At 40.6% G+C, this 12,555-nt stretch overlaps 1 protein-coding gene across 8 annotated transcripts in view; it reads left to right on the forward strand.

Moving 5' to 3' along the window:
* EIF4ENIF1 (eukaryotic translation initiation factor 4E nuclear import factor 1) overlaps positions 1-12,555 on the forward strand; it is a 39,438-nt gene that overhangs the window by 13,860 nt on the left and 13,023 nt on the right. For all 8 annotated transcript variants that reach the window (XM_072953592.1, XM_072953589.1, XM_072953593.1 and 5 more), the window contains 5 exons: positions 1,603-1,730; positions 4,398-4,684; positions 4,919-5,120; positions 8,465-8,640; positions 12,338-12,473. In XM_072953592.1, coding sequence (XP_072809693.1) covers positions 1,603-1,730; positions 4,398-4,684; positions 4,919-5,120; positions 8,465-8,640; positions 12,338-12,473 — 929 coding nt within the window. The remainder of the gene's footprint in view (positions 1-1,602; positions 1,731-4,397; positions 4,685-4,918; positions 5,121-8,464; positions 8,641-12,337; positions 12,474-12,555) is intronic.

Here is a 12,555-nt window from a genome sequence, read left to right on the forward strand (position 1 = left end):
TTACATCGTGGGCTCCTTCATAAGAGGTAGAAGGCTTTGGTTTGAGAAGACCATAGCTAAAAGTGGTCTGCAGTCTCTTACAATATCCCTACATTGCACTCCTTATGATTATCTTAAGACTTTAAGGTTACTTAAATATCAAGGTAGATGGTTCATACTGGTTTTTTGTTTTTTGGTGGGGGAAGGTAATTGGGTTTACTTATTTATTCTTAGAGGAAATACTGGGAATTGAACCCATGGCCCTCATTTTTTTTTAACATAAAGTGTCTTTAATTTTTTGATTGAATAGAATATGCTTTTTAAATTTTGTACATGGACTGTTTAGAAGGTTGCTAAATCTAGACTTCTCACAACTTTTCCCTGATGAAAGTGTACTTGAATAATAACTGTTCCAATTGGTTCGGATTTTTTGCTAAGTCTCAGATAAGCTTTTTTTTTTTCTTTCATGTTAAAGCAGTAAAGCTTTTTTATGCCTCGAATTGAATTTTCTTGCTACAACTATTTTCTTCTTGGCATAAAATAAAGTTATCATGGGCACACATACTTTTATTCTGAAGTGGAAACATTGTGCCTAATAATAGTAATGAAAATAAGAGAAATGGAGGAGAGAGTTTCTCATTCTGCTCTTTCTCTTAGAGAACTAAAATTTGTTGGGTTCTTAAACTCCAAGTAAGCAATCCTCACAACCACACTAGAAGATAGGTAATACCTCCTTCATTGTGTGTTTGAGAGGTTTACTCACCTTTTCTAGAAATGTTTAGCTGCTGCCTGCTGTGTGGCAGCTGCTGCGTCGGATGCTGTCAGACACTGTTGGCATGGAACCAGGTCTGTGGGAGGACACAGTCAAATACTCGTGCGAGTTTATCATTACCGCCAGCACAGGTTGTGAGGGACACGGGCCGAGTGCAGTGATGGTGTGTAGCACAGCCTGTTGTGACCTGGGGGTGAGGAAGCCCTTTCTGTAGCAGACTGAAGGGCATAGCTCAGTAATGTGTCCAGGATGTCCCTGGTGGTGATGGCAGAGCTAGAATTTGGTACCAGGTCCTTGGGCTCCAAAGCTTCTGCTCTGCCCACCTGCCACCCAGCCATCAGAGAGGCAGTACCAAAATAAAACCCAAGCCATACGTTTTGGGCTCTTAAGAGCTATCTGTCCTACTTCTGGGAGAAACTGAGACTATACCTATAAATTCTGGAAAAATACACACCAACCATTCCAGAAGCCACTTGTAGTGAGAGGATTAAGGGTTTTTTCCCTCCTTGTACTAATCTTCAATGAACTTGAGTTATCATTGTTTATGAAGCATTTCTGTATATAGGACAGGCATAGGTACTGTGAACAACAAGGTTTGTGGTCTGAATGTTTCATTTACACACAGACCGTTGGTTTTCAAATGACTGTTGCTGTTATGTGAGCAACAACAAAGTGCTACTGAAATTATTAGTTGTTTTCGTCTTGAAAGAGGTAATCATTCTGATGGCATCCATGAAATTTTATATTGGAAAGGGATTTCCATAACTTACTAACTGAAGAAGTTTAGAAATTAGGCTACATATGTAGTTCACGAATGCAAGTGCTAACTGTTGTTACCCTTTGACTTGCAGTGATGGTGTCTGGGACCCTGAGAAGTGGCATGCCTCCCTCTACCCAGCTTCCGGGCGGAGCTCACCAGTGGAAAGTCTGAAGAAAGAGTTGGATACAGACCGGCCTTCCTTGGTGCGCAGGATAGTAGGTACGCACAGTCACTCAGATGCAGGCAGCAATTTTGGAGACGATGCTCTTTGCTGCTGACTTCATTCTCAGCTGTGTGAGTTTTATGCATTGGGAGACAGTGTCATTATTAGGAAACTGACTTGACAATTGGATTTTTTCTGATTAGCTACCAGAGTAAAATCATAGCCTTCCTGTACAGCAGTGGTGAGTGGGCTGTACTGGGCTTTGTGCTTTCATGATAAAGGAACCGATGTCTTTCATTGATGTGAATAACTGAGTGAGGTGTGGTAGGGAGCGAAAAGCTGCCTATGTTTAGTCTCATGTGAGACTCGTCCTCAGGTGTAAATCAATTCTGGCAATTCTTAACTCACAGTGGATTGTGATCTGAATGCCGGGTTTGGGTATGGTTTGAAACTGGAGTAAAGCTTGATCTTCCATACCTTTACCCCTTTAAAATAGAACAGATTCTGCTGAGTGAAATGGAGCCCTGGCTATATAGAAGCCGTCAAAGAACTTGTTAGATGAGGACCTCCTCTTGAGATGAGCGGAAGACCCATCATAAAGCAAACTTGGAACTGAGCAAAGAAGATGGGGTGACTCTAGCTTGAGCTGTAAGACCTTCTACACAGTTTGTCAGTACATGTAGTGCAGTGATGTCCCTTGAGCAAAGAATTTATTCTAACAGAATCATTAAAGATGTGCAGAGACTTTATTAAAAAGATGAAAACTTAGCAACCTAGATATTCAGCAGTAGAAATGAATGGAGTAAACTTTGGTTCATCCATACGTAGGAGTACATTGTTCAGCTGTTAAAACATTGGAGACGTGTTTACCAAGTTATACAACATTGTCCATGTTGTATCTTATTTAAAAAAAAAAAAGATACTACATGGAAATTCTAAATTGCATACCAAAACATTTTAGGAAGTGTTTCTGGTGAGAGAATTAAAGGTTTTCCTCATTTGGACTTTTATTTAGTTTTCTGACTGTCCTAGGAAGAAATTGTGTGTGTGTGGTGACATGTTTATTTTTCTTACACCTTTATTGAGAGAAAATTGGCATACAGTAGGTGGCACATAAAGTGTACCATTTGATGACTTCTGTATACATCATGAAACCATTGGCACAATTGAAGTAATAAGCATTTCCATCACCACTAAAAGTCTCCTAGTACCTGCTGCGTCCTTCCTCACACTTCCCCAGGGGAGGCACTGGTCTACTTTCTGTCACTGTGGTTTACGTTTCCTAGGATTTAATATAAATGGAACTATAGAGTATATACTCTGGGTAGTTTCGTTCACTCAGGATAATTGTTTTAAGCTTCATGTTGTTGGGTGTATAAATAGTTCGTTCCTCTTTATTGCCTGGTAGTATTCCATTGTATGAATTTGCCACAGTTGATGGCATTTGGGTTGTTTCAGTTTTTGACCAAAACTACTTTGAACATTGGTGTAGAAGTCTCTGTATAGATATATGCTTTAACGTTTTGAGAAGCTGTCAAGCTGTTTTCTGAAGTGGGTGTACCATTTTACATTTCCACCAGAAGTGTATGAGAGTTCCACTTGCTTCACATCCTTACCAGCACTTGGAATGGTCAGTCATTTTTATTTCAGCCATTCTGATAGGTGTATTGTGGTATCGCGTTATTGTTTAATTTCATTTCCCTAAAGAATAATGTTCAATATCTTTTCATGTACTTGTTTGCCATCCATGTATTTTCTTTGGGAATGTTTATTCAAACCATTTATCCATTTTTGTTTTTGTTTGAGTTTTTAAGAGTTTTTCCTTTTTCTCTTTTAAGAGATTTCACAATTTTTTTTTAATCCTCCATTTGTGCTTTTTTTCCCCTTGGTGGGGGTAGGTAATTGTAATTAGGTTTAGTTGCCTGTTTGATGGAGGTATGGGGAATTGAACCCAGAACCTCGTGCATGCTAACTAAGCATCTGCTCCACCACTGAGCTATACCCTCCCCCACTTAAGGGTTTTTATTTATACTGGATACAGGTCCTTTACCAGATGCATGCCTTTGAAATGTGTTCTCCCAGTCTGTGACTTGTGTCTGCATTTCTCTGAACAATACCTTTCAAAGAGCAGTTTTAAATCTTGAAGCCCAGTTTATCATTTTTTTAAATGAATTGTTTTCTTGGTGTTGTGCCTAAGAAAACTTTACTAACCCAATGTCACAGAGATTTTCTCCATATTTTCTTCTAGAAGTTTTATATAGTTCTAGGTGTTATGTGTATAATCCATTTTGAGTTAATTTTTGTATCTGGTAGTAGGTATGAATTCAAGTCATTTTTTTGGCATGTGGATATCCACCTATTCAACACCGTTTGTTGAAGAGACATTTTAACTTTTTAAGTAGTTACTGTTTGAAATATTGATACTTACTCTAGTTTATTAGTTGACCAAACATTTGCTAATAATTACCTAGGTAAGGACTTAGTCAAAATAAAGGGATTGTGATTAATCATGGAAAATCACTTATTATGAGGTACACTTATTTCTCCAAAGAGAAGAAGGCTCAGTCAGTCTTCTTTGAAGAGGTAATGTACATGTTACTCGGTAGCTGCTTTAGTGGTGACTTTTCTATTACCCCCACGGCCACCAGTCATGGACAGACCACCTGAGGAGCAAAAGTGCCCTTGCTGGTTTGCTTAACTTTCTTTTTCCGGCATCTTTCCAGATCCACGGGAGCGTGTGAAAGAAGATGACTTAGACGTTGTTCTCAGCCCGCAGAGACGAAGCTTCGGAGGGGGCTGCCACGTAACAGCTGCCACTAGCTCCCGGCGCTCAGGAAGCCCGCTGGAGAAAGACACTGATGGGCTCCGCCTGCTTGGTGGACGAAGGATTGGCAGTGGAAGGATAATCTCTGCTCGGACCTTTGAGAAGGATCACCGTCTTAGCGATAAGGACCTGCGGGACTTGAGGGACAGAGACCGAGAGAGGGACTACAAGGACAAGCGTTTCAGGGTTTGTCTTCTCGATCCTCTGGCACCTCACGTGTTCACCACGTTTCTTTGTGATGCTGGGTGAACGTAGCCCATTCTTAAGCCAGAGAGAGCTGGGGGTGGGGAGGTGCTCCAGGTCTACAGCAAAGGGCGTTCATTGATCTACTGAGTAGTATTTCATTCACTAAGACCTGATTGAGGTAGAAATGCCTTAACTAGAATCTTATTTTTTATCTTGCATTGTGTACTTTTCCAGAGGGAGTTTGGGGATAGTAAGCGTGTCTTTGGTGAGCGTAGAAGAAATGATTCCTACACGGAAGAAGAACCAGAGTGGTTCTCAGCTGGACCGACCAGTCAGTCTGAAACCATTGAGCTGACTGGCTTTGATGATAAGATACTGGAAGAAGATCATAAGGGGAGAAAAAGAACAAGGCGACGGACAGCCTCTGTGAAGGAAGGTCAGCAAAAACTTCGGGGAGGGAAGCTCACTGCTCTCAGATGAGATGTGCTTATAATTGGCTTAATCGTACACTTAGGAGTGGAAACCAGTTGTTAAAAAGTGGCAAGTTTTTAATGTTGAAGCCTGATTTTGAAACTGCTTCCTAAGTGTGGATTCACTGTGTGTAGCTTGTACTGTTCCTTTCAACTTTTCTGCCTGTAGAGCTAAACAGAAAAGTCTCACATTACCCAGTAAGAGCAGTGTGAACTCATAAGGGTTCCACAGAGGTAAGTGCATGTGGTAGAAATAACGACGGGTCTCGTTTATTGAGAACATGTGTACTGGACACAGTGGTGAGTGTTTTGTCCATATACTGCTTCTCCTAACATCTACTGTGAGGTAGGTGCTGTTGGGCCCATCTTACAGATGAGCAAATAGAGGCACGTGGGGCTTCTGTGACTTGTCTTTGGACACTGAGAAAGTGAATGGTGAAGCTGGAGTTGAACAGGATGCTTGTGCTTCAGAGCCCATGGTGTTGGGCCCTCCCTTAGGTCAGCTGGTTGTTTCTTGGCTTCTCCCAAACTTGCTTTCTCAGGTGTCTCCTTCGCTAAACTGAAGAAGCCAGAGCTAATGTGTGCGGGGTGCCTGGTGCAGGGTGGGAGCCCACTAGCCGTGTGCCAGGCTGTGCCTGGCTCTCAGGTGGCCAGCCCTGTGCTAGTGAAGAGCCAGGTGGGTGACTTGGGAGACTTTGCTGTTAAACTGCCTCTGAGGTGTGCCCTTGTCTCATTCTCAGTCAGGCTAAAGCAGCACTGGCCAGTGTGGTCTTTTCACCTCATGGTAAAGGTCTGGCTTCTGGTGAGAAAAAGCCCGTGCTTTTTTTAACAGCTGAAATCTGAATTCCAGCCATTCTTGTTTCAACAGAGGAGGAACCAAAAGTAGCAAAATAGATAAATAGTGTCACCTCCTCACCTTATAGATGCAAAAAGAGGTAATAGGCCTGAGGTGACAACTGAGACCCTGTCACGCAGGTTCCATGGCAGAGTCTCGAGTGGAACCCAGGGGGCCTGGCTCACTTGCCCCACTGGTTGATTGCAGAAGGTCCCTAGGCTGCCCTAGCTACTGTATTTAAGATAAACAAGTACTCTCGTTTCATCTTGGCTGCAAGAATGAAGAGGGGGTGGTGATGAGTTCCTTTGAGTCCATTTTTGTGTCTGTATTCCAGCTTTCCATTGAACTCAGCCTGTAGAATTCCCTGCAGGCACACAGTAGTGCTGGGAGCTTAGCAGTGAACGAGACAGACATTTTCCTTGCCTGCATGATTTTAAAATGTGTGTGTTGAACACCCACTCTACAGGGCCCAGTACTAGGTGTTGTATGTATGGTGATGAATGAAACAATTTGAATATGTATCACGTTTATAAACCAAAAAACTACATAAAAGGAGGAAATGGTTAAAACCCTCCATTGATAGAAAAGTTTAATTTGCATTCTCTCCAGTGAAAGTATATGCTCATTCTGAAAAGGGATATAACGTGCCCTTAATCATCTTTCCTGGGTCCCTGGCTTTTGAGACTATCGTAATAAATGGCCAGTTGTGTTTGTCTGCTAATGCGTATTCCTATCCGCTCTCAGTTGTCAAGCCCAGTTTGCTCTCAAGCTGGCATAAAATTACATCTGGAACACTCTTGCTGCTTTCAGGAGCCTTCATCTGTTGAGAGATGTCCTCATCTCAACACAAAATAAGAGTATAGGAGAAAGTTTCTTTTGTAAGTGTATGAACCGAGCACCGACTCTTTTCCAGCTCTCATCCTTAAGTGAGGGCAACACAGCTGCAGCAGTGTATGTGGCTCGTCACTCCTGAAGTGGCCAGGCAGGTTCTGGTGGATAAAGTGGGTTCAGAAGAAGCTCTGCTCTAGTGGAAAATGACACAAATGACATTGATTAGGCTGTTAAGTTGTCTACCTTTTCCAGGGTTTCTTTGTCTATAAAATGAGGAAAGTTATCTCCACCAAAGCAGTCATTGTAGTTACATGTCAGTCTTTAAGGAACAGCACCTGCCTCTGCTGGTTGGCAGTAAGCATGTGCTGACCCACGGGGGAGGCTGCCCGTAGCCTTGTCCATGGCTCCCAAATGTGCCAGCCTGGGTGGAAGAGTGCTGCTGGCCTTCCAGGGCTGAAGATTCTGCCACCTGCTAGCTTTGAGACCTTGGGTGAGCAAGCCACTTGGCCTCTCAGTTCTTGTAGTCCCCTGCCTTGCTGTCTAGCTCTTTGAAGTGTTATTGGAATGAAGGCAGATGATAGCATTTAACCTCTCTTTGTCTGGAATATTTTGGCTGAATAATACGAAGACTGTGGTCCTGTTGGGGACTTCTGAGAAGCGATGGGTCCAGATTTTGGCATTGTTTTTTAGGAGAACTTCATGTCGGCTGTGATCTTGAAACTACAGGCAGCTTTTATGTAGGTGCTTTTGCTGGGTGGAGCTTTAGGAGTTCTGTTTTTCAAATTAAAAAGTTGATTATCCAGTATTTTCCAGTGCATTTAAATTTTAAAAGAAAAAAGTTTATTTTTATCCAAAGGATCTTGCTTTTTGCCCATCCTCTGGCTAGAACTAACATGTTAGTGTCCTCAAACATTAGCACTTGGTAGCTTCACTTAAGAACTCACCTTCTCATCCTAACAACAACCAGATGTTACTGAACTTTAAATGTACCAGGCACTACAGAGTAAGACAAAGCTGATTAGAGCAGCTTAACCTGCCCTCAGAAAGTTCAGTCCCACAGACGGTTACCATAACAAAGTGCAATAAGTACTCAGAGAGAACAGATCATAGAGAAGGTGGTGATTTATTTTGCTGGCAGGCCAGCTTCCCAGTAGAGGTGACATTTGAGCTTTGCCTTGAAGGATGAACTGCAATCTGTAGGCAAGTGAAAACTGACTTTGTGCTGTTTCACGTAAATACCTCAGGTTGCTGACCCCGACTTAACGTGGTGATGCAGAGGCGTGAGTGAAAGCAGAGCCAAATTGGTTCCATTTTTAAGCAGTAAGAGACTCTCAAAGGCTATTCTTTAAAAAAAAAAAAATCACATTAGAAAAAAAAATTCACTACTGTATAGAAAACGAAGAATGGACAGAGGAGGGACCGTAATCCCACGTCGTGTTGGTGTTCTGGCTTGTTATTAAGGCTTTTTCCCTCCGCCAGCTCCCATAAGAAGGGAGCTGTTTTACTGCTGCCCGTCCTGTACCAGCACGAGAAGTCTGCTTTCAGAGTCATCTGTGTCTCTTCTGCATGCATGGTGACTGAGGCCACAGAGTAAGTCTGGAGTGGTTTGCTTGATCAGACTCTTTGTCCTGGTTTTGCTTTCAGGCATAGTCGAGTGCAATGGAGGCGTGGCCGAAGAGGATGAGGTGGAGGTCATCCTCGCCCAGGAGCCTGCTGCTGATCAGGAGGTGCCGAGGGACGCCGTCTTGCCCGAGCAGTCCCCAGGAGAATTTGACTTTAATGAGTTCTTTAACCTTGATAAGGTGCCGTGCTTGGCTTCGGTGAGTGTAGCAGCACACTTAACAAACACGGATGGTGCAACTGCAGGCTTAAATTTGACCCGAGTCTTTAAGATACCTCTTCTTAGAGTATGGTTGTGCTAGATGATTTGGGGTTTTTTGGCTTTTGTTCTTAAATATTATTTGAATTTTTATTGGCATTGTTTTGAGAGGCTTAGTGGAAATGACTAAGTGAGAATTCTATACCAGTTAACACTTTTTCCAGGCTGTTAGCATTGGACTAAGAATCTTCAGATGTATAAGAACATTGTCCACTTTTATTTTTAAGTAGATAAGTGTTTGTTGTTAAGGCTTACTGTGGAGGTGGATTTTTACCACTGGCGATTGGTGTCGCACTAATCTGCATTCTTTGCGTAAGGCTGACCTGTTAGGTGGTACCTTTGTGATGTGATGGTTCCGAAAACCTTTAGTGAAAAGGAATATGGGATACTATTGTTGTTGCTGTTAAACTGTTGTGAGATCTAGTCTTTCTCGACTTTTGAAGTAGAAACAGTACGACATCCCTCAGATATAAAACTTAAATATAAGACAGGACAGCATAAGACTCCTAGAAGAAAACATAGGCAGAACGTTCCCTGGAATAAATTGTACCAGTGTTTTCTTAGGTCAGTCTCCGAAGGCAATACAAATAAAAGCAAAAATAAACAAATAGGACCTAATCAAACTTAAAAGCTTTTGCACAGCAAAAGAAACCATAAACAAAATAAAAAGACCACTTAGCGGGATGCGAAAAAATATTTGCAAACAATGCTACCGACAAGGGATTAATCTCCAAAATGTACAAACAGCTCATATAGCTCAATAACAACAACAACAAACCCAATTTTAAAAAATGGGCAGAAGCCCTAAATAAACATTTCTCTAAAGAAGATGAGCTGGCCAACCGGCACATGAAAAGATGTTCAACATTGCTAATTATTAGAGAAATGCAAATCAAAACTACAGTGAGGTAACATCTCACACCGGTCAGAATGGCCGTCATTAAAAAGTCTACAGATGACAAGAGTGTGGAGAGAAGGGAACCCTCCTACACTGTTGGTGGGAATGTAAATTGGTACAGCCACTATGGAGGACAATATGGAGGTTCCTTAAAAAACTAAAAATAAACTTACCGTATGATCAAGCAATCCCATTCCTAGGCATTATCTGAAAAAAAACATAATTTGAAAAGATTCATGGACCCCAGTGTTCACAGCAGCACTGTTTACAGTAGGCAAGAGACATGGAAGCAACCTAAATGTCCATCGACAGATGATTGGTTAAAGATGTTTTATATATATACACACACACAATTAAACATACACACACAGTGGGATACTACTCAGCCATAAAAAAAGAATGAAATAATGCCATTTGCAGCAATATGAATGGACCTAGAGATTATCATACTAAGTAACAAAAGTCAGAAAGACAAATACCATATGATAGCACTTCTATGTGGAATCTAAAATATGATACAAATGAACTCATTTACAAAGCAGAAACAGACTCACAGACATGGAAAACAAACTTATGGTTACCAAAGTGGATAGGTGTTGCAGACAGATAAATTAGTTTGGGATTAGCAGATACAAACTATTATATATAAAATAAGCAACAAGGTCCTACTGTATAGCACAGGGAACTATATTCAGTATCCTGTAATAAACCATAATGGAAAAGGAAGTGAAAAAAATTATGTTTAACTGAATCACTTTGCTGTAATACCACAAACTAACAACATTGTGAATCAACTATACCTCAGTAAAATATTTAAGTATTAAAAATCTAGTCTGGAAAGAGCTGAAACATCCCAGCATGTAGTTCAGTCTCCTCTTCCTGACCCATTGATAGCAGACAAGGATGCAGCAGAGGTCAGAGCTGAGGTCTCCATCTCCTGTACCAAGGCACGGGGCGAGGCACCGCCACTGTAGAATGCCCCAACTGGCTCTGTGGTAAAAATGACTGAACAGATAAACTCAGGATTGTTTTGTTGTTCAGAATGCTTTAGTATCTTGAAATTGGCGTTTCTAGTAAATGTGTATAAAAGTGATTTTGTTTCTACTTATGTTTTGGCTTTAATAAAACTTAGTTTCTATAATAGAAACAGTCACTGATCAAGATATGGAAATGACTTTCTCAACACTTACTGTCAAATCTTTAGAAAATGACCACATACTTTATATTCACATCTTTCACTTTTTCATGTTCTTCCTATATATCTTCTGGCTTTTTTCCTAAACAGTATGATCAGAGGAAATAAAAGGATTAAAGTGCAAAACTATTTTTGCTATTTGTAAAATTTCAAAGTCTTTTCAAAATTAAAATATTTTTAATAGCTCTAGCTTTTATTTTTAAAATAATTCCTATTTATCTCCGAGGTGGGTGTATTTTGGGTACAATTCCCAATTTCTCACAGTGAAACATCACTTCATAATGCTTGTCTTATAATTTAATGATTGCAAATTATGCACTTAAAAGTCAGTACTATTTAAGGTGTGAGAGTCTACAGCTAGAATGTGATTGAAACTGCATAATACCTGAGAAAATAGAAGTTCCACAGGTAATCAAATTGATGTCTTGAATTAAAATCCCTTATCCTTGTATTCATGAGAATTGTCTGTGGCTTAGATTGGGTATGTGTTAGGAGAAAATTCTTCCAGATAGGAATAAAAGTATAAATGTAACCTTCCACTACTGAACTTTGACTAGAAACTGAGTTCTAGACTTCAGATAAAACAAAGTTCCTAATTCTCATCTGTGTACTGGTTTTGGGGGAACCCTGTTTTTTATCATTGGTATAGAAGTGAAAGTTTTTCCCTTACTTTCAAGGCTGTACCTCATTTTTGGATTGACGTTTGCTTTATCTTGTCTTTTCTAAGTATTAATAACACTGCATAAAGATCAGTTTGGATCTTTAATTAGATTTATAATCGGGTAAAAAATGCTTAAATCTAGTTTTTAAGAAGGGTTGGTAGTAGAAATTACTACTATGAAACAGTGTTGAAGAAATTTTTTCTACTCAAAGAGCATCATTTAATTGCTCTTATTAAACCAAAAACTATGGAGGTCAGATTTAAGCAAAAACAAACACCTGAAAACCTCCCACTAAGTTCCAAGAGATTTTAGAGATCAGTTGAATGTTCATCTTTCAAATTCTGACACACTTTCTAAACTTTGACTTGGAATTGCGATCTTCATGAGCTCTACTTTTTAGCTTTTGGGTTCTAAAATTATCTGCATTGGATTTCGTGGTGTTCATTACAACTTTGAGGATGTTGAACTTTGAAGCAGAGCTTTTCATCAGCTCTCCATGCTTGGTTGACGGCCACTCTTCAGCCTGGCAATGGGCTGCTTTACTCTGGTGCTGATTTGATTTTGCAACTATGCCCCCTTAGAACATTCATGGATTTTCTAACGAGGCAAAGATAGAAAACCAGAATACTTTGGCACCGAGGTTTTGTTCTGTATGCTTAGAAAGTACATGGCTGGTTATGCCCAAGTCTTGGTTACTCAGAAATGATCCAGGAGGGGAAGAAAAATTAACGATGTTCAAAATCCTAAGTTCTGAGGGTGTTTACCTTCAGATCAGCAGCATCAAAGGAAGTTTCAAAGTAAGTGACTCTTTCTTAAGATTTGAACCTTCTTGTCCTTTTTGCCTAGAAACTATCATCTTAACCCCTTTTATCTTTCTTTTTAGATGATAGAAGATGTTTTGGGAGAAGGGTCAGTCTCTGCCAGTCGGTTCAGTAGGTGGTTCTCTAACCCGAGCCGATCAGGAAGCCGATCCAGCAGTCTTGGGTCAACACCACATGAAGAACTGGAAAGACTTGCAGGTAAAAGTGCTTCAGATTCTGGCCTTGAATGTAGACTTGAGCTTTCTCTGACATGGTTCATTCTGTCTTCATTAGTCAGGGG

Source organism: Vicugna pacos, chromosome 32 (genome assembly GCF_048564905.1).
Source record: "Vicugna pacos chromosome 32, VicPac4, whole genome shotgun sequence".
Taxonomy (NCBI): Eukaryota; Metazoa; Chordata; class Mammalia; order Artiodactyla; family Camelidae; genus Vicugna; species Vicugna pacos.